This window comes from Gymnogyps californianus, chromosome 3, assembly GCF_018139145.2.
Source record: "Gymnogyps californianus isolate 813 chromosome 3, ASM1813914v2, whole genome shotgun sequence".
In the NCBI taxonomy this organism is placed as follows: Eukaryota; Metazoa; Chordata; class Aves; order Accipitriformes; family Cathartidae; genus Gymnogyps; species Gymnogyps californianus.
This window is the reverse complement of record NC_059473.1, coordinates 25596609-25623517: the sequence shown is the minus strand read 5'-3', so window position 1 is coordinate 25623517 and position 26909 is coordinate 25596609. Positions and strand designations below refer to the sequence as shown.

General features: G+C 38.2%; 1 protein-coding gene across 1 annotated transcript in view; it reads right to left on the bottom strand.

Annotated features, from left to right (window-relative positions):
• The window catches only part of LPGAT1 (lysophosphatidylglycerol acyltransferase 1), a 68788-nt gene that overhangs the window by 29978 nt on the left and 11901 nt on the right, over positions 1-26909 (bottom strand). Inside the window, exons 3-4 of the mRNA XM_050894329.1 lie at positions 10076-10194; positions 3361-3456 (exon numbers count right to left, since the gene is read on the bottom strand). Coding sequence (XP_050750286.1) covers positions 3361-3456; positions 10076-10194 — 215 coding nt within the window. The remainder of the gene's footprint in view (positions 1-3360; positions 3457-10075; positions 10195-26909) is intronic.

Genomic DNA, 26909 nt, shown 5'->3' with positions numbered 1-26909 from the left:
ATTATTACATTTCTATGATTTCTCTCTCTTTTCAGAAATACAAATAAACCTCTATGACAACACAAAACAATGTTCCCAGAGTACCCACTGGTGGCTGAGTTAATGCCACTTTACAGAAAGGCTGAAAAAAAGCCCTTGAAATTGAGGATGAAGCTCCTGATTTGAAGACTTCTCTGCAAGAGTGACATCCAGACTGTAAATGGGAACTCCACATAACGGGAGATGTATTTACAGAATTCCCTAGTTGTTACTGGGTCCCAAGTTGAATTTGCTAAACCAAATTCTGCAAAGACAATCTAGAGGTCAAGCCATGATTTGGAGGCCCACGTGTCATCAGTAATTTCTGCAAGCCAAACAGTATCTTTGCTTGCATATCTTCTACACACCTCTCCCCACATCCCGTATTAAAATAGCAGAGGTACCAGAAGACACAGCCAGACCTCGAGACCGGGCTTGAGTTTGGTTACCACAGCAGAACCACAGATTTCTCCCAAACCTGTGCTGCTTGAATGCTTAGCCTCAACTGAAATCAGCACACTGATGAAAACACTTATTGTTTGTGGAGGCAGGGGGGAGGAGGAAGTACTGGGCAGTGATGTTTGCAAGTTTTCTTCCTCTAGGAGATACTGTTGAGTAGGAAGTGATTTTATTTGTGCGAACTTAAAAGAAAGCCTACAACAATAAAAATGAGATGCCCTAGCCAACAAGATACTGTATGATACCAGCTTCTAGTTTGATAATTAGCTGTATATAGGATATAGCCAGGAAAAAAAACCCAAAACCAACCCTCATTCATTTCTCCTCTTTGATGTATTAGCACAACTTTTTCACTTAAGACTGTAAGATTTGTCCTTAATTACTGCAGAAATATCTTCAATATCTTCAACAACAATCTTTTCTCTTCCCACTTCCACACACAGCAAGAGCAAACTACCCAAATTTTCACAGGAATTAATTTACATCAATTATCATTTTTGAGTGCTCCAAAGTGACTTTGCCAAAAGACAGAGGAGTCCAAAATTTAAGCTTCCCTCAGCAGAGGTGATTTTAATTTTCTGAAATGTCAACAAAACTGTCACAAACCTTCCACTCTTCGGTGGTTGGGGTTTTTAGGCAGGGAAGAGGGAAAGAGTGGAGTTGAGTGGAAGACAACAAGAAGCAATATTTTATTGAAGATGAGTTTTGTGAAAGTGTTTCTCCTAGATTTTGAAATCTCATGATTGCAATTACTCCTAACTTACCTCATGAAAGGGAAGGAAAAAGCTCTGCCTGCTCATATTAATGCAATTAAAGAGCAATATAAAAGTTCCTCAGTTAGAACAGTCCCTTCTCACCAGACCACAGGACTCCAGGATAGCACAGTAGTTAAAAAAAACCAGCAGTGAACAATAAACTTTTCACATGTTAGATATTAGAACTCTCAAAAACCTAAACAAACCTAACAAATACAACTGGTGGATAAATTGCCATTTAGCAAATACCGTGAGGTTTAAGATGCTGCTGTGATACAGAAAAATCTACTGGACTAATGGGAAAGGGAGGAATGTTTAAAAGCAACCACGACTAGTGGAATACTGAAGAGTCCTGGAAGATAAAACGCAATTAACATACTGTCCAGAAAGAAGAGAAAGTAAGTCATACAGAAGCAGAAACAGCTCTTTAATACAACCAATTCTTGAAGACCATGGCTAGCTGATCACCATCACAGCGAATGGGCTCAGCCTTCTTTCCTTCAGAGGAAAGAAAACAAGTAGCAGCAGACTGCTGACAAATTCTTTAGGATGCCGTGCACTTTGCATCACTGATAAATGATTTTTACTGACTGAATTACTGACAGTCTTGGTTTCCAGTAAACTTTTCAATGGGAGAAGAGAAAACACTAGTCAACTTCTACTAGACCTCAGAAGCATTCCTAAAACTGCCATTGGTGCTGCTCATGAAAATGAAGCTAATGTACGTTTTTAACAAATAGGATATATTGTACTGTGATCAAATTACATTATTTTACAGGGGAAAAAATGAAGTATTTGCTCATCCAAATATTACTAGGGCCTTTCTATAGTTAGGCAAAGGATCATTACTCACTCACCTTAAGTGTTTTTGCTACACCCAAAGGCTAATTAACAGCCAAGAAATTTTATTTTGAATTGGTTTATATTTAGACTCATGATGACATCATTTTATTTGTGATGTTGCATATCTCAGCCACTTCACAAAAATGAGGAAAAGCCTTAGTTTTTGCAGCTCAGTAATGGTTTGATTTTGTAACTGGAATTGCAACACCAATTCAGCAATTACAATTAACAAGCTGACAGCCATGTGTACCTCAAAATGTGTATTTTGTGAATTTTAAGTACAGAAATAGATTTATATCTACAAAGTGTCAAACCCTGTTCCTTTCCATACTCTTACAGTACACAGCTGTGTATCTCTAGAGACCTTTATTTTATTATCTAATTTTGCCTGAGGTTTTCTAACTATGCCTCTAGTCTTAGTGAGAAATCTCACTTCAGCTGTGTATAGCTGTGATTAAGTATTTCTTTATTTGATTCTGAGTAAATGGGCTTCTCCTTCTCTGTAAAGTGAAAATTCATTAATTCTCGCTGGCTGCCCATACATTTTAAGTCCAGACAAATAAAAATAAGGAGAGGAAAGAAATGTGTATGCTGGATGTCGCAGTTCACACAACTGGCAGCAGGTTCATGCTTATCATTGTACTTCTAAGTTTCTACTTTTAGAGTGCAGTTTGATCAACAGCTACCAAACAACAACAAAAAAAAAACCCCAAACTGTAAGAAATAATCTAAGGTTTTCACTCCTTAACATTTGAGATGCTGGGCTCAACACACATCCTTTCCTGATGCTCGAATAACAATTAACCTTCAAGAATCAATTAATTACTATTTATGCAGGTCTATCACCACCTTAAACTGGTCTACTACCATGTCACCATCAAAAAGGATGGTCCTGCCTTTTCTCACCTGAAACTTTGACAGTCAGAACAGTGACCTAACCAGACTCATTGCACAGCTTCAAAGTCACTAAGGAAAGAAGAGAGGCACCAACAATGGGCAGTCAGAAGTGGAGAGACAAAAAGGACTGCCCATGTACTTTGCTTGTACACCTGTCTCATAAAAGGCTCCCATCATAATTGGGTTCCATAAACATTCGTGTCTAGGCAAATAATAAAATAAGCTTGGGAAAAAAGCAGTTTCAGAACAAAGCTCTACCCAAATACACATATTAGAGCATAGTTATTTCATCCTGCAAATCATCCAGGAGGTAATGAGTAAGTCCCATAACATCACAATGTTCCAAATATAAGGATAAATCAAAGCACTATTATGTGTTTCCATTTACCTGTCTTATAAAGAAGTCTCCATGGATTAGAGACACAATGCCAAAGTTTGTATACTTAAAAATATGATCCATCAGCCACATCATCTGACGGACAACCTGAAAAGTTAAAAAAAAAAAAGTTCAGTGAATATCAAGTGCTGAGAATTAGGTATATACTGGTCACGTTCTCGTCACCCTTGCAACAGCAATAAAACTAGCAAATATGTGGAATAAAGTCCTTTATGCCTTAAAGTATAAAGCAGCATAGGTGCTACACTTCTCGCTCAAGGGCAGGATTAAATAGCTGCCTTTTTGTAATATAATATATAGTTCTACACTATTAGCCATATGCTATAGTAATTTCTACTCCATCTTTTCACATAGGTAGTGTAATGCTTCTTATTGACATACCACCACAATTTTAAGCCAGTTGCAAACTAAAACCATTTTCACTGTTTGTTAAAGTACACAAAACAATACAGATCTGTATTTGAAGTCTCCAACTGTTTTATGTCTACAACAAAAACATGTTTCCTTACATTTTTTTTGTACTTGGCGATTTTGGGGATGAGATCATGTTGTTGTCGTGCTCCTGATGTGCACATGCTCCACACGTGCTCACTCTATCTTTGAGCAGCAGCATTCACCGAGACCTATGTACAGCCCACATGCCATTACCAATTTCTCTTATGGCAAAGCAGCCACATGCATCCCTGAGAATTTCATTAAGTCGTGCTCCTTGTCCCAGCCAAGAAGCACGGTGGGAAGGCAAAAATAAAGGTTGAGCCACCAGATTCACTTTGACCATCTCTTCTTACAGGACACTGAAGGCAGATACTACACCTGTTCAGTCCTTTGAGATTTCAAATAGAAGAATTACTCCAGAAGAGGTAAACAACAGAAGGGAAAAGCTTCTTCTCTCACAAGGTCTTTCCCCTCTATAGCTCCTACATGTAGATTGCGAGGGGTAGGAATGGGCTCTCCAAAACTGGAAAACCCAGTGTCTCTTACATGCCCTCAATTATACACAATGCTAGCTGCCTTTACTCTTCCCTATGCTGTAAGAACACACCAAGACTGATTCATGTTCAGTGAAACTTACAAGTCATATAACATAGTATTTTTCCATTTATCACTATCAAAAAAGCATACGGAGAACCATGACATTTCTCTGGTAGCCAGAAGATCATTTTTTGCATCTTAAACAGGCACCTTCTGCTTGGCATCTTTCAGTTGTCCAATATACATGATTTGAGGCAAAGACAGAAAGAAACCAGACTAAGAAATAAAGATTTCCTCTAGAAAATACAATGTATTGTTCATGTATTACTTGATTACATCTACTGCTAAAGTGTACTCTGCACTCCTCTCCAAACACCAGAGGCTTGCACAGTAACTGAAATACTCAGAATCCACATCCATGCCTTCAACAATACTTCTAACAAAATAGTTTGATACAGTGAGAGATGGTGGCTTTTACCTGTTTTCACGTCTTCACATGTCTACGTGGCATTTGTAGAAAGAAGCAGATCATATTTCATGCAGGAATTCTGTTTTGTAAAAGCAGCTCAATAATTGGCAATTTGTATCTAGAACTGCATGTATCAGTAAGTCTTTCTTCCAAAGAAATCTAATTATCTCTTGGAATGCTCTGATTACCTCTTCTCCCTTTTGACCACAGAAGCTATAAATGAATCCTGGGTTATATATTTGGAGAAAGATAACTGTCACATACTCTGTTTCTTTTCCTTATCCTTAAACAACTGCGGCCGGATGCTCAAAGTGAAGTTTTTACACACTTGCAAGAAAATACCTGCCAAAGAACGTTTAAGATACTTTATTGCCTTAGACATACAGCTGATCTCCCAGCAAAATCTGAATGTCACATTTAGAAGCTAGCTATCCTTGCCTAAGAGCACATTAAGAACACCTCAACTTTTGTGGTTTTTTAATACTAGCAAACTTGCGTTATCCAAGATCTTCAAATAGAAAGAGCACCCATTTCTGGACCCTCTGGCATCACTGGAAGTGGAAAAGGAAACCATGTCTGAGAGAAGAGGACAGCTCTCAAAGATATGAAAGGTTTTGCTTTGGAGACAAGCATCCATTTCTTCTCTGTGACATGCTAGTATCCCTTCCTGTCTGCCAGTGGTATTTCTTACTAGATGCTACACATCCAAGGGAACAAAGACACACTATGTATTTGTGAGTGATAAAAGAAAAATTAGTTCCTATATATAACTCCCCACTTGAGACTAATACTGGTGAAATGGTTTCTCATACAGCTATCCCCGGGCCTACGTTAAATAAGAGAGAAGATCTTAAAGCAAAAATTCTTCTCTGCAGAGATTCACATTCTTTCCATTTCAGTAAATTAGAAAGCCTTGGGGGGGGGGGGGGGGGGGGGGGGGGGGGGGGGGGGGGGGGGGGGGGGGAGAAAAAAAAAAAGGTGTGCCCTAAGGACAAGAGTTAAAAAAAAGCATCACCGAGAGGTGTTATTGCTCTTCAAGGCACTACAATATCATACATGCCCACGCACAAGCCCAAAGACAACAGGCTGGTGTAGGGAACCACATCCTTTGATAAAAACACCACCAAAATTCCACTGATGATGATTTAGCCTGCAGCAGTGCCCATATGACTGTCGGTGTTCACCTACTACTTTGGCATTTTGACAATTATTGTTCTATTATATCAAGCAGAAGTTAAACCAACATAATCTATTTTACTGGAGGAGATAAGCAAGCTTAATAATCTGCTTCCCTGAAAATAAAAGGTTTGTGTCTTTTGAGAAGTCAACATTGGTCCCTCGAAGTTCTATGGCAATCCTGGAGAAGGAACTCTTGCCCAGCAATGCTAGTGCTTCTCTCCTCCCATACTACTTTTTATTTTCTTTTTATTTAGATGACAGTAGGTTTATCCTGAAAGTTGATCATTACTCTTCGGAGTCTGAAGTCCATCTCACCGTGTTTTAGGTGACACAGGGCTTCTAACTAGCATCCCTGGACTTCCTCAGTCTTTCTGAGAAGGAGTAATGCGATTGTGTCAAAGATCAGCGTGACATACAAGTTATAACTAAGACAAAACATACAGGCAGTTTGCTGCAAGCGGGCTACAAAGAGGCAAACTCCAGAGCTTAGTGATTACAAATCTGCCTATAAGCCTACACAGTGGTAAGAAGTACAAAGAGGAAATATTTTTATGTATGAATTAATGAATATATACACACACTCTAACATAAAATCAAAAAGGAGGAGTTCAAAGAATAGGACACATTTATCTTGTTTGCAATCAAAAGGCAAACTAGATTAATGGATATTCATTCTGTTCTGCTACCAAGGGCAGAATAGAGGACACTGCAAGATATTGGTGGTGGCTCTTCCATTTAGTATCCTCAGGAACGAAACAACGCTTATCAGATGAGTCTCTTATCACTTGCATTTCAAGGAGGTTTAAGCAAAGACATTCAGAACTGTTTTGAGCACAGATTCATAGTTGTTTATGGATTGAAAGAATTTTTGGATGCCGTTTCAGGTCCTTTTTGCTTCATCCTTCCTGCTTAAGTAAGTTCAGAATATAGAAAAAGCTTTTACCAATTTTATTAAAAAATCTAGATGCCTCCTATTCACAGGCCCACTTTCATTTCACTCTACATAGATTTCGTAACAAAGCAACCTGAATAGACTGACTTTCATCTTTCAAGCACCTCTAATTTAATGAAACCTGGGAACGTATGTCTTGAAACTTGCACTCAAACAGCTGCAAGCTCTACTTTTTTCTCTCCACTGCACCCTTCCTGGCACTGCTTTCTGCCCTAAATCAGAAAAAACAGCCACATTTATCAGTCCTCATCCAGTCAGAAAGCAGTAATAGCAGCATTTTAACCTACTTCTCTTTGTTAAACACATAACCTGTAATGTTTATGAGACCTCAACTAACTTACTAAGTTTGTTTTAACACTTACTTTCACAAATTGGAACAATTTCTTGAACTATATAAAAAGTGTAATTAGGTCACTTCTGATTCAGCTGAAACCTTGCTCTGTGTGGCTTGTCTTATGGTAACATGTATTAGTCAAACAATACCAGTCCAGTCCTTCCATTAAAATGATAACTTTTCACTAAGTTCCACTTCCCTAATAAGAGATCATGTTTTCCTTATTCACATAAGTGAATCTAAAAGACAAGAAACATCTTAACACATGTATTTTAGCTTACTGCTTAGTGAGCCTAAATTTGCTTAAAACAGGCTACACTATCATTTACATGTAAGAATTTATAAAATACTAGAAAAAAAAAATACCATCACAGTTCCTGACATGGCCCTTAGGAAACATTGTCAAGTTGCAAGAACATTTCAGTATTCTACCTCACTACACAGAAAAACATAGAATTTTAAATCAAACACTTTTGAAGTCTTAAATTAACATTTTTTAAAAAGCAGCATTAAACGGTAAGTGCTTGCAAATTACATGTGGTTTCAGTCTGTATTGGCTGGCAAAAGCAAGCAAAAGAAATTTTGGACTGCCACGGGAGGAAGGTCTTCCTAGTTCTGCCACTGCACCATCACCACCGAGAGGCTGCCTTTGGTAAGCTGTTTTACTTCTTTGTATGCCCTTCTGCGTGAAATGGAAGTGAGCCTCTCACCTTCACAAAATACTTTGAGAGCTAAAAAGTGTTGTCTGAGTGGTAAAGTGTTTAGGAATTAGTGCAGCTTAACCGTCCTAAACAAAATAAAAACAATTCTTGGAAATTACTATCTTGTTACTAACAGATGAATATCAAGGTTGTGAAGGACTCCATGTTAAGTTTAAACTGTATTTAAAGAAAACTGCCTAATTTAAATAGTTGCCTATTATATAATGATTTCTTTTGGACAGGTAGGCTTGGTTTTTTTTTTTTTTTCCTCCAGTGGTTTCACAGTCACTCAAAGTAAAGACTATTCTCTTCTGTTCAGAAATATGAAGCATGCTATTTAAAAACACCTGAGTCAGCAAGTTCTATCAAGGATAAACTATCCTTATCTTTCTCATTATTTTTAGCCACTTGTACTACTCATGGTGTATTTTAAGCATGTGTTGAAGCTCATACTTTCTTTATTTCTTTATTAGTTAAAAACATTAAAGCCATACTAGGCTCTGGACATGTATATTCCAAGAGCAATGACTGCAGTTATTTAAGGGAAAAAATAGTGATTTTAAGGATGTTTTGCTTTTCTGAAAACCCGCAAACCTAACAGTTTCTATGGTGAAGATTATTTACCATCTCAATGTCTTCCTCCATTTTTAACATCTTCTACACTGACTGAAACTTACTCTGTCTTGAAACTTCTTAGATATGGAGTCAAACAAGATAAATATGGCTTAGATTTATATATACACTAGTATACATACATGAGTCAATGAAGCTTTATGATATTTAAAACACCTGGGACATCAATAGTCAAGGTTATATGCAATACATATCCACAGGACTATATCCTCACAGTCATATCTTTATCACAAGATTGTCCTGTGCATAATTTTGATGAAGGGAATTAAAGAGTGACTATTCTGTCACTCTGCTCATTGGGGTACAGCACAGAATACCATATATACCTAACTTCCTCAATTCCAAAAGAAATTAAACCAATTAAAAGTACTTTTAAAACACAGTCTTCTCTAGGCTACAGTAGAAAGAAAGAAATTAGTCTCTGCTCAATCTTGAGTGGCATTTTCATACTTTCTTTTTTGAGTTTGGTTTGTTTGAGGTTTTGGGGTTTTTTTAGTCAGCTCTGCTGTCGTAAGAAAGATCTGGGAAAATTTCTAAGAAAATGTTAAATCACTGGTAGAGATACAGTGTATACACAATCTATATTAATATACACTAAGAAAAACAGTGCCAGTTACAAGTTGTGCAGATGCAACAAAAAGCAGTTGTTGTTTTCCTTGTTTCTTCACCATACGGTCGCAAGAAAGAAACCAACACTGAGACAGACACAGCTGATGCATTTTTTTCAGCTTGCCAGGTATGTCTCCCACCCTTTGTAGCCTAATCATACATACCCCCTTCCTCCTGATTTGCACATAAATTTAATTTCCTGTTTAGATCCCATACTCTAGTTTCCAGCACTACGCTCCCTAGACATGAATTTTCTGAACAGCAATGCGTGAAACAATTGACAATAGTTGCACTTCTCACCAAGAAATGCTTAAGAGTTTGTGAAATAAGAGCTCAAGCAATTTTGACCTTTGCTAGCTAGCTTAGCTTGGACATGCCCTCATAGGGAAGTCACTTTCAGTTTCTGAACTCCTACCAAAATCCCATACACAACTTGCTGCTAGCTTTGAGAAAAATTCCACGCTGGAACAAAGTCATAACCAAGAAGCTAGACCTGTGTTGGTTCGAGCAAAGTTGGCATGAGTTGCATGAGGGCATGAGGTGAGAGGAAAAAGTCAAGTACATGATTACCTGCAAGGAGATCTGGTTCCCTCTATGTTAACCTAGACTGGATGCATACCGACTCAGCTTGTATTTGACCTTCTTCAAAGGCAACGTTGATGGTCTAAAACCTGCTCCAAGCTACTGGCTGTCACATTAAACCAAAACTAAACAAAACCCTTCCTATTCATGTCCTTGAGATTATTTGGTGGATTAACACACAAAATTCAGTCATCAGTACCGCACACAGATGCAAGCACACCCAAGGTAACAGATTGCATACACAGAAGCTGTCCCACTCCCCGGTTGTAGCCTACCGTGCCTTTATCCTGAAGGCACATCATAAGAGTGCAGACGTCACCCGTTGCTTGATGGTTCACCAGCACCATGGCTTCATCTTCTGATACTGCTTTAACATCATCACCCCATTCCACTACTATTTAAAAAAAAAAAAAAAAAAAAAAAAAAGGTAAATTTTACAATGACCACATGGAACTTTTACTACCAACAAAACAAAAAAACCAAAGACCCTACACCCAAACAATTATAATAAAGGCACCTACATGCTACATGTCAATTTAAATTGGCATATAGCATACGATAGGAATATTAGCAAGACCATTTTTCCAAGCAGAGGGTATCCAGCCTAATTTTAACTGGCATGCGCAGAATAAGAACAAAACAAAAATACTCTATCAGAACATATGCACAGAGATTGATCTTTTTGTGTCATTACACCATTCCATATTTACAATCTCAAAATTACATAAGCTTTTGACCCAGCTTTCAACTTCAACTATCTCACCTCATTAGATTAAAAAAAAAAAAAATCGTGTTGTCAAAAATGTTTTTTGTTGTTTTTTTAAACTTAGCAAGTTTGTTTCATTTCTACACTTACTAAACTCTGGTAAAAGCAAAACAAAATAATCTGTAGTTGGATCACTAGGTTTAAAATGCTACATTAAACCAACTCAGTAATTCAAATCTAAACAAGTTAGCTACAGGCAAGAAAGTGGGTTCAGAAAACGCTGATCTGATGACAGAAACTATTAGCCACTATTTTGTAGGCCAGAGACCAGATACTCCAGTGGCAAGAATGATGTCAGGAGGAAGCTACTGCTGTTGATCATTCAACATTTACACTGACTAGCAAAAACATGCTGAGGTAAGGAAAAGGAGTTAAAATTGCTAGTTCCATCATCACAAAGTAACTAAACAGAGAAAGAGAAGACTGCCTCCCAAAGAAGAACACAGGATGGAAAACTAGAAAAAGCTTGTCGTAAATTAAAGACCAGAATACTTCTAATGGTGTTATTGGGGCAGAGACAAGTGAGTAGAGTCTGGCGCTCTTCAATAAAAGGGATGGTTACTGCAATGCAGGGTAAAGGGAAAGGATGGGCAGGCAGAGTAGCTCTATGAAGTTCAAAAGGAAAAGTAAGATGCGCTGCCCACGCATGTAGGATATGATTATTTTTCTCTGTTTGTTCAGTATCTTAAGTGGTTCTTACTGGCTATTATTTTAATTTCTGACGTCAAAGGAAATCTTTCACCTCCACTACTGAACCTTTAGTACTGTTATTAACAGGTCTCCAGGCAATGAACAACTCTCATCACAGGACAATTAATTACTTTACTACTATCTGCCTTTTAAGCAGTGGTTTAACTGATGCAAAAGCAATAGGCTACACACTGAAGACAAGAAGCAATAATCCATGCGTAGCTTCCCTGTCCTTGCAGAAATCCAATTAGCATCACACCTTCAAAAATTGCCACTTCTATGACTTTCTAACAGCTCCCAAATTAGTACTGAATTAAGACTTGAACACAAAGTAAAAAAATAAAATGCTGTATTTGGTCACAAGTAGATAGAAACAGACTAGAGATACGAAGGTAGGGAGGACTATTCATTCCATAATGTTCAACCTCCTTTCCTTTCCTTGGGCAAGCTAAGCACAGATCCTTCCTTATTTTTCTCAACATGAACTTGGAAAATCCCCTTTATCCCTCCTCCTCAATTATGTGCAAATTCCTTCTGATGTCCTCTCTAACTCCTTGGAAGTTGGAAAATGCCTGGACGTGGCAGTCGTAGTTGACCGTGCACCTTCCTTATCAAGTATTTCACATACCTACCTATGGCAGTACCCCCACAAGGCAAGAAACTAAGATGAAACGAGAATTCTTTTAAAGGGAAATGAATCAAATGTGTACCAATTTTGAAATTATTACTTCAGTGTCTTTATTAAGCAGCCAATATTACGATAGTCTTACTGAACTGTGGCTTTCCAAAAGTAATAAAAACTAAGTACTAAATACATTAAGCATCTGCAAAATAAGGTTTCTCACAAGTAGCTAATTATTTCCAAATAAAATTATTTTATTTCTAGATCACTCAAAGAAATGGATTACTTTACTATAGATACTTCCCTGGAACATATCAATTTATACTACTAATAATTTCTACTGTAGAGCACTTTAAAAAGAAACTATTTTTAATCTTCAAAAATGTTTCACAGATCTAACTTTCTGAAGGATTAAAACAAAGCTCATGACTGAAAAATGTAAGCCATGAGAAGTAGCACGCAATTAAAAACAACTAAAGAGGAGAACTTATGGAGCTTAATTTGCTAGAAAATTTAGTACATGTAGTACATTTTTAGCCTACTAGGTGAAGACTAATGTCTGACTTTGAAACTTTCAGATAGGCCCCAGTCAAAGAAAAACAGGAAAAAAAGCTTCTGCTGTTACCTAGAGTATTTTACCTACTCTTGTTAAATACAATAGAAGGTAAAAACACACAACCAGCTTACAATGCACTAACAAGTTTCAGCTGAGAAGAGGTAAAAAGGTGGGCTCTGTTATCCCACTCCAAATGCAAGGTAAAAAAAAAAAAAAAACCAAAAAACTTTGATTTAATTCTTTAATTGATTTACTCAATTTATTTTATCTATCAACTGGCCAAGCTAACAGCTCAACTTCTGTGGCTCAGCTGACAGGTAGTAAGTTACTAAATCACAGTGATTCAGCTGGACATCCTCTAGTTTCTTTTCCCTCTGTCATTTCTCCTCAGGCAATCAGGCTGTCTCTTGTGCTTAATAATGCTTTATGGTCAATTGATTGACCTGATTATCAAGGAGAAAAGAATCAGTTTGTGCAAGTCCTTCACAGAGCATTTCTGGATAGGAAATAGAACAGCAAACCACAAAAGTGTGCAGAAAAACCACTGCCATTACCACAGTTTTTTAAAGAAGGAAAAAACCCTCAAATATCTAGAATTTTAAGTTCACAGTGTCCCTTTAAACTCAGTGGGGGGAATAAATGCTTGTCTTCAATTTACCACACTGAAATTTTCAAAAGGAGCACCTTTTGCTTTAAGAAATACTTGTGCTATTACATTCCTCCACTGCAGTTGGAAACATTCAAATCAAAACCTCAGCTGCATGGCAGCAGAACCAGGAACACTGCTTTGCTCCACTGTAACAAGACAAAGAACAGTTCAAAGACAAGTATTTGTCACTCAGAGGCCTGAAAACCAGCAAACATTCCTCCATGGCTTCCTTCTATTGCCAGGGCACATTTTATAAGGATACCGGTTCTGTGTCTACAGCCTCGCAATAGATTTCTGCAAATGCATTTTAACATAGTGAAATAACATGAAGGAAGGAAAGAGCAGGAAATCAGTTTAACGTGGTAATTCGAAATCACAGTAAACTCGGTACCAAGAAATCTGGTAATCCCGATTAGTAATGACATCTTTTACCCACAAGATTGAGACAGAAGTGGCTTAGCTGTAAGAGATACTTCATTTGTGACTTAGTGTTGTAAGCAAAAGGCTTCTCCAGGAAAGGTTGAAGACAAGTTTACTTGCAATTTCTTGCGCCATAAGACAGAAAGATTTATCCTTCTGTTATAACAAGAAATCCAAGATGTACACAAGTCTCTAAAACATCAAGAAAATATTTCATATAATGAGCTGCAAACCGAGCCTTTTACAAGCTAATCCTTGCAGAGCTTAAAGAAGAAAATAAAAGCAATAAAAGTTTTTTCCACATTTTTACTGAACTATTACATATCTAAATGTAGCTACTGAGAGTTCTTAGAACACTTGGCTGCTTTGTAATCATGTCCTTAACGTAACTGTGTGCATGTAAGCAATGCTATGAATAAATATTCAGGCACTTTAATTGCAGTATGTCATTAGGCTGGGCAAACGACTACTCAGCTAACAAACAATTCAGTAGATTTATTTTACACTTTTGAATGTACCTGGCAAGAATGGCAGTCTAGTATTCTGCGCAATTGCCTAGCAATTAATATGAACTACTTCATTTTGCATACTGCATTTTAAAACTTAAAAAATGTTCTGAAATTTTTGACCGTCTCTTCTTCATTATAGTTAAGTTTCACTACAGTGTGTGCCATAAGAATCAGCAAAAATTTTATTGGCGTCTTAACAACTTAAGTTCTAATGAATACCTGGGGTTATTATTTCAAAATGCATTGACTTTTAAGTTATTTCTCCACTGAATTGGAAAGAAAAAAAAAAAAAAGAAAAAATAAAGCCTCCTACCAGAAATTTCAACAGCCATTAGGAAATGGGCAGTGAAGGAACCAGATGCAATTCTCATACTAGCATCATCCAAATCTAAAAGCTACCATATTAATCCCATAAATAAAAAACATGAAAAGACTGATGCTTTATGGCAAGGTCAGGGAAACTCTTTAAGTGTTCTAATCACAATTATTAAAAACCCCAAACCCGTAAAACAGCTAGATAAATCACCTGAAAGTTATGATACATGTAAACGTATAATTGATTTGGATATCCACTTTATTTGCCATTTAGATTTGAGTCTACACACAATATTCACACCTTTCTCTAGAAATTGGAGAAGTTAAGAACTTTTACTCCAGAACTTCCCACCCTCTAGTTTATTTTTCTTCTGATCACTTGTAATCACTTGCATCCATGAGGCAAGACTTCAAGAAAACCTGTGCCAAGAAGTTGCAGGTTGGCAAAACTTAGAACTGAACAGTACCACTTTTTGTAAACCGCTTGGAAACCTTCAGTAACAAATAAACGGCATTATTAATGGACAGCCTCCTTTGCTTCCTCAAAAGCCACCCTGCTTTCTAAAAGAAGGAACGTTATTATTAGGTATTCAATAGTGACTGTAACTCATGACAGCCAGGTTTCTATGTTTTCAACATTCCTCCTCATACTCAAGCATTTGTGTCTGGCAAGTTGCAACCCTGCTTTACTGTTATGCACAAATGGCTCGTCAAAGCCTGTTTCAGCTAGAGTAGCTATGTACAGTTGTTAAACTCATTTGTCTCTCCTTTATAGATGGGATGCTTTGATAGCTGGCATTAAGAAATCCCAGAAATAATGCCAGAGGTTAAATATTACTTAGCACACCTAGACCGCATTAAAAAAAAAAAAAAAAAAAAAAAAAAAAAAGGATAAAGGTGTTTTTTTCCCCTTAACAAAAAGGTTAATACATTTGTCTGTGAATTGCCTACAGTGAAAAAAAGGAAAACAAACAACAGACTAAGCAAATCAGCATACAGTTAGTTTTTTACATTTATTAAGTGCATATTTTAGAGTTAGAAGGTATTTAAAAACACCTATATAAAATCAGACACATACTATTGGAAAGAGCAAAATAGCTCTTCCTATTCCACCCATTCCTTCCAAAATTCATACTGCCAAGGAAGCCTTCATATATTGTGTCTAAGCATACACAAGACATACAGGTGATCAATAAAAGTACAATCCAGAAAAGGAGGGAAAGAACATGCATACAACATCATATCTCATTAAACACAGCTTCACTTAACACGTTATCTTTCTTTTCCTATTAAAGAATGTACCCTTACTAACAAAAGTATTGTCAATTTCAATTCTATTATAATATACACATCTTAAGGCTGTAAAACTACAGTTTCAAACAAGATTTGGATACCAAAAAAAGCATCTTTTACACCTAACTTGATTCAGACTTTTATGATGATAATAAACTGACCTGCACTGACAAGTTTTTCCTTTTATTTCCATCAAGAAAAATGCTTATATCAGAGAAATCAGAGAAGCAGCAGCAGCTGGGGAAGAGAAGCCTGCAAATAAAGGGAGATTGTTCCTACAGTACATGTTAATAAACCAAGGCTGGGTTTAAGATGTCCCAGTTACCATCTTCATTTTTCTGTGACAAACCATTTTGCACAGCTCTACACTTCATTGCAGGAAACAACGCACATTCCCTTTTGCTTTCAGTTCCATTCTTCTTAGCTTCCACCCTCTCTTTCTGCAGTTTACAGACAGATCTGCTTTGTGGAGAAAAGGACTTCAGCAGTCAGAATATTTATGCCCTAAGTCAACCCACACTCTTACTTCAATTAACTGACAGTAAGAGGTGTTAAAAACAGGAGACTTAAAACAGAGACGCCCTGGCTCTTTCATCTTTCTCACTGACCCAAGAACCACGTTCTTCCTAAAGCACAGCAGTTCCTTTTGGAAATAGGCCCTAGCGACGACTACTTTTGAAGACTGATGTAATTTTCCTGGAGTGCATGTTCAAGACCTCATGGGTACAGTTTGCTTGAGTTCTATAATTCACTGGCACAAGAGATGATGCTTGTGGCTGAAGAGAGGGCTCCTTTTACCCATATGTGACTGAGAATCAATAAAAGCGAAACCTTAGCTCACCTTCAGCAAAGTGAACTTCTTCCACTGACTTCAGCTAGGCAGGCAGTTTATATGATAAAAAAACTTTTAAAGTTAACAAATTCTGTCAGGATAGACAAGCTATGCTCACTACAGATATTTAAGGAATCATTCCAATATATCTTAAGTCTTACAAGAACATATCTTTCACTGGACATAGCCTCCATATTTTGCTGGTGGTCTCCAACAGCTACTTTATGCTGCTCCCACAACACTATTTGAATTATAGAGGCACCAAAGTCCCATAGCTCATAGTTCAGATCATCCAAACTGGAACCCCAGTTGTATATGGTGGTTAGTGCTTCCAAGGAGCAGTACAAGACAGGCAGTGTTCATAGCCACTCAGGCAAATGTAGACTGTGAAATGTGAAGATTGCAACTGATGTCAGCTTTCATGACTATACTGGTAATACACTGTAGCAGCCGAGAAGCAACTCCACTGTCTGTTTTGCTGCTTCTATTATTAGAAAAGCAACTGCAAGACTGAAGAATGGGATGGAGTGCTGAAATCCTTTTGAAGTACCTCGAGCTCATGAGTCAGACCACTCGCAGAAGGAGCAAGCTGTACAGCACATTCCTCCCCGGTGACAGATAAAATACATTAACTACCCAGAGGAACATCAATGCATTCATGAACTAATAGCCTAATGCTCTAATACCTTACATACTGCAGATGTTATAATGGCCAGGGGGAAAAAAAAAAAAAAAAAAAAAAAAAATCGGTTTGTTTGAAGCCTAGAAGAAAGAGAAGCAAAATAACGGGGCAGTCTCACAATTTTTTCTCACCATGAAAGAATACTTTTTTACATTTTTAACACACTTAGGAAATAAAACATTAGAACAAGTAGTAAAGGCTATTAAGGGATACTGAAAATCAAATAGGCTTGAAAGTTAAAAACAGTCCTAAGAAGTTTCAAAGTACACACAAAAAATTACCTAGTTAGAAGCACATAGTCACCAAGGTCCTAAAGAAACAGAAGAATCTGAACCAACAGTAAATATATTTCAGATTAACTGCTATCACTTCAGTTTATATTTAAAGCTGATACTCAGAACCATTTTGGTCATTCCTAGTTACATTGTGGAAAGAAACACGGTCAATCTATGTTCAAAAAATGTTTATTTCCAACATCAAATAAAGACAAAGTTTACAGGACTGTCTTTAAGATGATGTCGTGGTTTAACCCCAGCCAGCAGCTAAGCATCATGCAGCTGCTCCCTCACTCCCTGCCTCCGCTCCCAGTGGGATGGAGAGGAGAATTGGGAAAGAAGGTAAAACTCGTGGGTTGAGATAGGAACGGTTTAATAACTAAAGTAAAATATGATACTAACAATAATAATAATGAAATATAATAATAATCCCTTTGGCTAGTTCAGGTCGGCTGTCCGGGCTATGCTCTGCCAGCAAGCAGGTGTACAACAAGCTGGGAGGGAGCGTAGCCAGGACAGGTAGTATTACTAACAATAATAATAATGAAATATAAGAAGAAGAAGAAGAAGAATGAAAAGGAATAGAACAAAAAAAAAAAAAAAAAAAGAAGAGGGGGGAAAAAGGGTAAAAAAACCCCAGTGATGCACAATGCAATTGCTCACCACCTGCTGACCGATGCCTGAGCAGTGATCTGCCCCTCCCGGCCAACTCCCTCCTGTTTATATAATGGGCATGATGCTCTATGGTATGGAATATCCCTTTGGCTAGTTTGGGTCAGCTGTCCTGGCTATGCTCCCTCCCAGTTTCTTGTACACCTGCTTGCTGGCAGAGCATGGGAAACTGAAAAGTCCTTGGCTTAAGATAAGCGCTACTTAGCGACAACTAAAACATCAGCGTGTTATCAACATTATTCTCACACTAAATCCAAAACACAGCACTGTACCAACTACTAAGAAGAAAACTAACTCTATCCCAGCCAAAACCAGGACAGATGACCATAAACCAAAAAGAGGTATATAAACTAAAAATGAAATTTTGCCTTTTGCTGGTTAAAAGCTTCTAAATGCTCTGGGGATGACCAAAAAGCTCTAACACCTTAAGTGACAGAAGCAAAGAAACATATTTCCGTAAAAACAAGCATCGAAGAAACTCTGAATAGAAGGATCTCAGCTAAGTTGTTACACAGAGCAAAGACAACATTTGCAGCTTACTAAGACTGCACAATTTTATGTGGTGAGAAACCTCCTTCAACAATCACAGGACAACAAGACCACTTGTATGAAAAAATGTCCCAAGAAATTTTGGTCCACAGATGTTTTATTGCTCCCTAGACAGATATTATAGATTTGAAAATTTTAAGGAACCAAGACATCCAAGGTTTTTTTACCAGTTTGCACTTTCTGTCATTCAACCCCAAGGTCAGACACAATAATGGAAACACCCCAGTCAATCCCTCAACACAAAGAGGTCCAGCACTTGCCTAAATAGACCCTTTTTGTCAGACAAGGCTGTGGATCCTACATTTCAGTCTCTATCTACAAGGATAATTTTTACAAGAGAGAAAGGATTCTCACCACTCAAGCACATGACTTTATATACTAAATCCACAGAACACTTTTCCATTTTTTCAAAATGCAAGAGTCAAACTCTTGCGGTTTCATCTGTAACACTGATGTTTATTCTTAACAAGAAGGCAGTCCAACATCAAATTTGCATTAAGTTGATACCACAGTCTTAAAAGTCCTATTCAGTGTACTGTATATTGAAACTACAGTATTTTAAGTATGGTTACAATGCAAAATACATCCTAAGCTCAAAGAAAATTGTATCTGTAAGACTGCTTTATGAAAAACAGACTGGCTTTTCTAGAATTAAAAAGAAAAGTTACTTTGAAAACAGGGGAAATTCAGAATACAACACTATTAAAACAATTCAAGCACATTTCTCTTTGTAAAAGGTTAAGTACCACAGAAGACAGTGAGAAGAGGAAAGAGTGTTTCTTTTCTCCAATCAAAAAACATACCAGTGCAGCTGGGTAACTAAAAAATGCTACAAATACAGAGCTTGCTATTATTGTTACCCATATCACTCTTTCAAGCAAAGAACAGTTGGCTGCAGCTCTGTATTTTTAATAACTTGAACCCAGCAGGTTACTACAGTACTTTACCCATACTCATCTGCCCCATCACTACTGCTGTGCAACTAACCAAGCAGGAACAGAGCTGACAAGCTGGGTCTGACACATGAAACATAGTCAGACAGGAACAAGTCAACAGAAGTGCCACGGCATTTTTATTTTCCCTTTAAAAACTACAGGTATCTTTAAAAAAATTCCCATTTGCTACATGAGCTGAAGAACTTGTTCCCTCCTGGATTCAAGTCAGAAAAAGCCAGAGGCAGGCTTTCCCTCTCTCTATATATATCTGAAAAGAATGAGAAATAAAACAGGAGGAAAGGGGAAGATTTATTTAGAGCACAAAAAAAAGGGGTAAGCTAGTCTGAAATTCAATGTGTCAATACTGGGACTTGAGCTTTAAGAAGGAAAGCTGTAGGAGAGAAAATCATCACCTCCAGCAGCACGAAGCCCAGCTAGAGGCCAGTCACTAGGGTTGTACCCTGGGGTCCATACTGGGACCAGTACTGTTTAACATCCTCATTAGCAGCCTGAACAATAGGACAGAGTGCACCCTCTACAAGTTTGCAGCAAGCTTGCAGAACCAGGAGGAGTGGTTGATATGCCAGATGGTGGTGCTGCCATTCAGAGGGATACGGACAGGCTGGAGAAATGAGCCAACAGGAAACTCAGGGAGTTCAACAAGGGGAAGTGCCAAGTCCCACACCTGGGGAGCGGCTTTGCAGAAAAGGCCCTGGGGTCCTGGTGGACAAGCCGATCACGAGCCAGAAATACATCCTCATGGCAGGGCAAACAGTATCGTGGGCTGCATTAGGAAAAGCACTGCCAGCAGGTAGAGGGAGGTGGTCCTTCCTCTTTGCTCAGCACTGGGGAGGCCACATCTGGAGCACTGGGTCCAGTTCTGGGCTCCCCAGTACAATATAAGATGCAGACTTACTGGAGTGAGTCCAACAAAGGGCCACTAAAATGATTAAGGAACCTGAGCATCTTTCATATGGGGAGAGGCTGAGGGAGCTGGAACTGTTCAGCCTGGAGAAGAAAAGGCTCCAGGGGGGGAATCTTACCCATATGTAAGTACCTGATGGGGGTGCAGGGAGAAGAGTAAAGACAACTTAACCAGACTCTTTCCTGCAGTATCCAGTGACAGGCTGAGAGGCAACGGGCACAAATTGAAATACGGGATATCCCACTTCAACACAAGGAAAAAACAAACCCCCACATTTTTACTATAAGAGTGGTTAAACACTGGCACAGGTTGCACTGTGAGGTTGTGGAGTGTCCATCCTTGGAGCTATTCAAAACCTGACTGGACATGGACCTGGGCAATCTGCTCTAACTGACCTTGCTTTGAGCAGGGGGTTCAACCATATGATCCTCAGAGGTCCCTTCCAACCTAAACAATTCTGTGATTCTGTGATCTACAGCCTGACATCAGGAGGAAAAACACAGTGTTAACAGAATTCTTTCTTAGTGGATACCTTCAACTACAACAAAACCTACAATTTCATCCTGCGGCATGAAAAGGAGCAGCCTTTACAGTCACAAAGCACATGTTACAAATACAAACTGGCAAGGTTTTTCTGTCTTACTGCTGCACAACGGCAGCAGAGACATAAATCTGAAGCATAGTTCAAACCTTAATATGGAAGAAGCAGAATGATTCACCTAGGATCATCAGACTCAGGCAAAAAAGCAGGGCCAGTAACCAACACCACAAACTTGAGGCAACGATGCATTTTAGCCTGAATAAGCCATTGTGTTCACTGCTATAAAGTCTTGAGATCATCATCCGAAGACAGAGATCTTCAGATCTTCATTTATGTCTTCATCTGTATCTTTAACTATATTACGAAATACTATGGCAAATTAAACTACTCTATTGAGACTGTTTTGTCTGCATGTCAAACACAAAGTATGCCAGCAGCTACATTCAAATTGAGCTACTTATAGTTACTCAAAGACCAAGACATTCAAATAACTACTTAACACTCAGATATAGCTACTGACACCTACTTAAACATAAAACTTAAAGATTAGTTACAAGTAAACAAAAAAACCCCAACATGTAAAGTGGGAAGGCCTCAATTATTTCCCCCACTATCTTTATCTAAGATATTTCTTATTTTTCCTATTTTGGGCAAGTTGCTCTAATACTTGAGAAGCAGAAGAGAGCCACTGCAACACCATGTGAGCATCTGTGCTGGTGAGAGGAAAAAAAAAAAATCAGAGCTATCAGAAGAAGATGAGATGATGGGGCAGCAAGCACCAGCTGGACCAGAATGAATCCTTATGGAACTGTGGTCTGCTACGCTGGAAGACCTGCTGGGCAAGTCTGGTTGGCCCAACGTGCAAAGCACGAGTCACCTAAGTTACCTTCAAAATTGCCATGCATTTCTTTTTAAAACAAACAAACAAACAAACAAACTTGTTAGGCATGTTGTGGTCTTTAGAGCATAGCAAGCATAGAGTTTTGGTTTTTTAAAGAACGTTAGACCATGTTAAAAACGTGCAAACCCCTACTCTTTTCCTTTTTCTTGTAAGCTTAAGTACAAAAGAGAAATATAAACATCCTTGTTATAAAAATTTTGTAGCCATGTGCCACAGACACTACAGAACCACTATTTAGGCAGGGACAAGGTGACAGCTGTTTGATTTTTAGTGGGCTTTGGATTTGTTTGGGGAAAGCAAATTAAAGAAAATATTTTCTCCCTAAGAGAGCACTCTGAAAGCACACTCTCTGTCACAGTTAAAGTACTGTATCGTAACAATAACCTGAGCTGTCTTTGCAGAGTCAACTGTCTAGGCAGCAGAATCTACCCAGGGGCAGTATCGCAAACTACAATCCTATTACTACAGTTTCCTTTTGAGTCACTGGCAATGGTATTCATTACTAATTTGATCCTGTGGCTTGTCTTTCCAGATGTGAATGCCCTGTGGTGCCAAAGAGTCATTCATAAGGTACTTCACTTCCCTCAACTGTTAAGGTGGCTCAAAAAGTATAGCTACTGTATCATACGGCCTTAAAAAGCTAAGAGATACAGGACAAAAACAGATCTTCCCAGTCAGGTTTCAGGGGAGACAATGCCCACAGAATACACCCAGGTTCAGGGCCCTAAGTAAAGGGATACTTTTCAGATTGTGTAATCAACACCAAAAAACAGTATATCCAAACCAACTGTGTGAAAAATCCCATTAGGGTAATGGTCTATGCAAAGCAAATGACTTGTGAAATAGCAGTCCTGTTTCCTCCAGAGAAAGGACTACCTCTTTCAAAGCAGGGGGAATGGCTGAAATACGCTTTGCAGCCTCAGCTGTTAACTCTGAGGATCCTGATCAAAAGAGAAACAGAAGAAACGCAAGATGCAAACTAGTTGGTCTAGTGCAAGCTGGCTAAAACACACTAAAAATCAACAAGCCATCAGACAGGACCACTGCACTCCCACAGTGTCCGTTCAACTATTCAGCTGCTTATGCAGAGCTGCGCACTGCAACACCACAGGACTTTCTGTTAGGAATCAAACTTTCTTCTCTATATGACAGAAATAGAGTCTGCACAGTGTAGTCCAGAATAATATGAATACTGGGGAAACTGGACAAAGAGTCCACTGGAAAAAAATGCACCCACAAGACAGAAGCAAGCCTTCAAATAAATAATTAGGGAAAATCTGTAATTCTGTTTCAAGAAGAAAATAAGACACTAGCAGAGTCTGATGGCTACAAAGAAATAAAAATAAGAATCATCTATTATCTTAAATATGTAAATAGATGGACGTAACCCACACTAGATTTTTTGCTTTAGCTTTCGAAGTGGACAGATTCGAGTCTTTACTGCTTCTGGACAGCAATATGTAAGACTTGAAGGAACTTGTTACAAAAAGTTTAAGTATATTCTGTGATAATTGTTGAACTGTCCAAAGTGAACTCCTGATAAAGACTGCACAAAATCTTCATTGTTATTTAAGAGAGAGAAAGCTCTATTACAACAAAGTTCTGCAAAAATTGCTGTTTAGCTCTTTAAAAAAAAAAAAAAAAGTGAGGTATTCGGAAAGCCACAGTTTTAGCCATATGGAAGATTCTGCTCCTACTTAGTCTAGATTTCCAAGTCAGGCCAGTTGAAAATATGGCTTTAAAGAGCAAGCAACTGGTGGCATATAGCAATGAACCTGCCCAGGAAGAGATGGCCATTTCCTCTCCTTTTAAGATTCGTAGATTGCAAGCTTCCTGTATCATTTCAAGGAAACCAGAGCATCTAGAAGCTTTTCAGACGTTTTTCCCCAAAAAAACAGCTGCAGAAATAACGTGACATATTCAGCAATCTTACAACAAATATCCCAAGGCCATGGAATATCAAGTCTTTCTGGGGACAGCGGAAGAACTCAACAGAATTTAGTTATCACCTACTGCATAAGGGACTGGAGAGGCTAGCTAGCAATGAAAAGACATGAGTTGGAAGTCTCATTTCCATTTTTAACTGCAAGTTTTAAGTTACGGTATATTTTGGGACCATAAACTTTTCAGAGCGCTATACAAGAGGCTCTTTCAGGTAAAAGACACGCAGAATGCAGAAAATTGGCACTGGATTGCACAAAGAGGGAGAGCAATTTCTCACAGGAAGCTGATAAAGCACATTATTCTGGTGCACTTATATTGTAGCTAGAGAGGTAATTAATCAAGGGTTTTCTGGTACCCATGAAGTTGTCTGAACTGCCTTGAGGTTTATCAAATCCAGGAACCAGAAAACTGTAATAGGGCTGGAAGTGAGCAGACATTACTTTTTCTTTAAACAAAATGTGGAACTTGCCTAAAACTCCAAGTGAGAGTTTGCATTCATCTCTCCCTACATACCAAGCCTAATGAAATAGCACAGTGAAAAGGCTTGACCAGCCCCCGAGCATTCAACTACTTAGCTCTGGAACTGTACCACCAGGACTGGGCACAGGCAAGGGTTACAGCCAAAAGGGTACATATCAAGAAAAGCTGCCAGAGTGACTACAGGTAAGAACTAAGACTATGCTTTTCACAAGACGTGCTAGGTTAAAAAAAACCATAATTACACTACTGAGCAAGGAAACCATTCTCCCAGTGCTCAAATCCAACTGGGCTCAGAAAAACATGATTTTGCATATATCCTTTAAATAAGTCATATTGATTCAAAAAGATACCAGATCTTCATCAATTTTCCTCCTCACGGAAGCAAACTGCATGACTTTAATCACTGGCTGGAGGTTCAAGTTAAGAAAACCAACAACACTATTGCTGGAAATCAAGATTCTGAATGTGCTAAGACCACCCCTATATCCCAGCTCCGGTCATTACCTTCTGTTTATCTAAGTCAAGTTCAGTTACCTCACACTTACCTCTTCATATTCTTCAGGTCTTGCCTAAGTTACTACAAAATGCTGTTGACGCTGTCTCGTTATACAGCTGATGTTTTTCAGCCCAGCTCATGAGACAGGACAAATAATCACCATATAAAAGTAGTGCCGGATGTATTTAGAAAACCCTTTACTTTTAGATTATCTCTGTTAAATGGCCTACATGAGAAAGGCAAAAGGCCATTCTGTGCATTTATTTACCATCTCCCTACGGTGACCTCAGAACTGAGGAGCTTGCCTCCACTTGAAGGACATTGACCATTTAAACCTCTTCAACTCAGTCAACTCTAGACAGAAAAACAGAGCTACTGAGCGCCTGAACGATGATAAGAACAGAAATACATATTCAAACACGTGTATTTTGAGCTTGCAGAAGTAGCATAATCTAAAAATCAATATCCTCAAGCAATAAAACTGGCTACTAATCAAACAGCTGCAGCATTATTCTCTTCCCCCCTCCCACATCTCTGCACCATCCTCTAGTTCCAGTGGGTTAGCGTTGCTGTATACCACAAAACAGAACCAATTCATTGGACATTTTCAAGTTGCAGTGTGGAGGGGAAAACTTCATAATGAAAGGCATGCAAAGAATCAAAAAATAACTGGATACAGATGCAAGGAAGCAGAAGGACAAACCTTTTAAAAGAAGCCTTAAATGTTTGCACCATTAGGTTTCAAGGACTTTATTAAACTTCTCACCCACACTGCAAACAACAGTCTTCACGACAAAAAGTTATAGCATGAACAAGAACTGTAAAAACATTTCCCCTTGGACTTTTTAGATACTATGTTCTTTTTTTTTTTTTTTTTTTTTCAAATAATCGATTTTATAAAGGCCGGGGGAAAATGATGTTCAGTTACCACAAATTTAATCAAAATAATTTAATCATAAAACAGTAAGAAGCTAATGATGCAGATTAACATAACAGCAAATTCCTATATTCAGTTTTATGTTTTTGTTTATGCAAGTCCCGTTATTAAAATAAGAGGCCACAGTAAGTTTGAAAAGCATGCTGGAAAGTGTATGACAATAATTCTAGCTGGGAACTTAAGCTAGTACTTTTGCTGGTATGACGCAGCAAATAATTCAAGCCAACAAAGCATCTTACCATATTTAAATTTACCCCAGGTTATCCTATACCAGTTCAGCGACTCTTAAGAATTACGCGTGTGGCCACGTTTCAGGTTGCCAGTAAGCAGAAGTCCATCATCATAAAATCAGAAGTGACACCTTTAATGGCACTCTCAGGCTATCACAAATGAAGTAATTAGCAGGAAAAAACAGCCTCTCTCACCAGATTATTCTAGCTGATGTACCTCAAAGCAGCAGCAGAAAGTTTACTGTTCCTAATTTTAAAAAAAGTTTAGCTCTCTGGCATCTGTTACTATTACAAAACAAATAATCCTCTTACACCTGCTGACAACTGCAAAAAATACCTTGGATTTGTGGCTGACAGTCTTACTGGGAGTTTCAGTAGCACTTTTTACTGGCATAAAATAGTCGGACTCAATACAGACAAATTTATTCAAACATTCTGAGTGGCTGGCTCCAATACCTAGCCTTCATCCCCAGCACACAGACTAAGATTCAATGCACCTTTCAATGAAATACCCAGGTCCCAATTTTGAAATATGCTGCTGCAATGACAGTAATTGAGGCTCCTCTTCCTCTCTCTCCTCTCCCTCCTCAAATTAAAAAAAAAATTCCACATCTAGGATCAAAAAGTTTTTCTATACGTTGGGAACAAATGGTAACAATGACAGCAGACAAATGCTAGGGGAACAACAAAGAAAAAGAAAAGAGTTCAGAGTACTTCAATTAAAAACTACTTCACTGCAGAGCAGTTTCTCTGGAGAGCACCCATAATGGGGTTGAACAACAGAGCTGTGAAAGAGTCTTGGAAATGGACTTCTCCATTTCAAATACAGCAAGTGTGCCACAAATGCAAGAAGATATTACGAATCTCAAAATTCCACTTTACAATTAAAT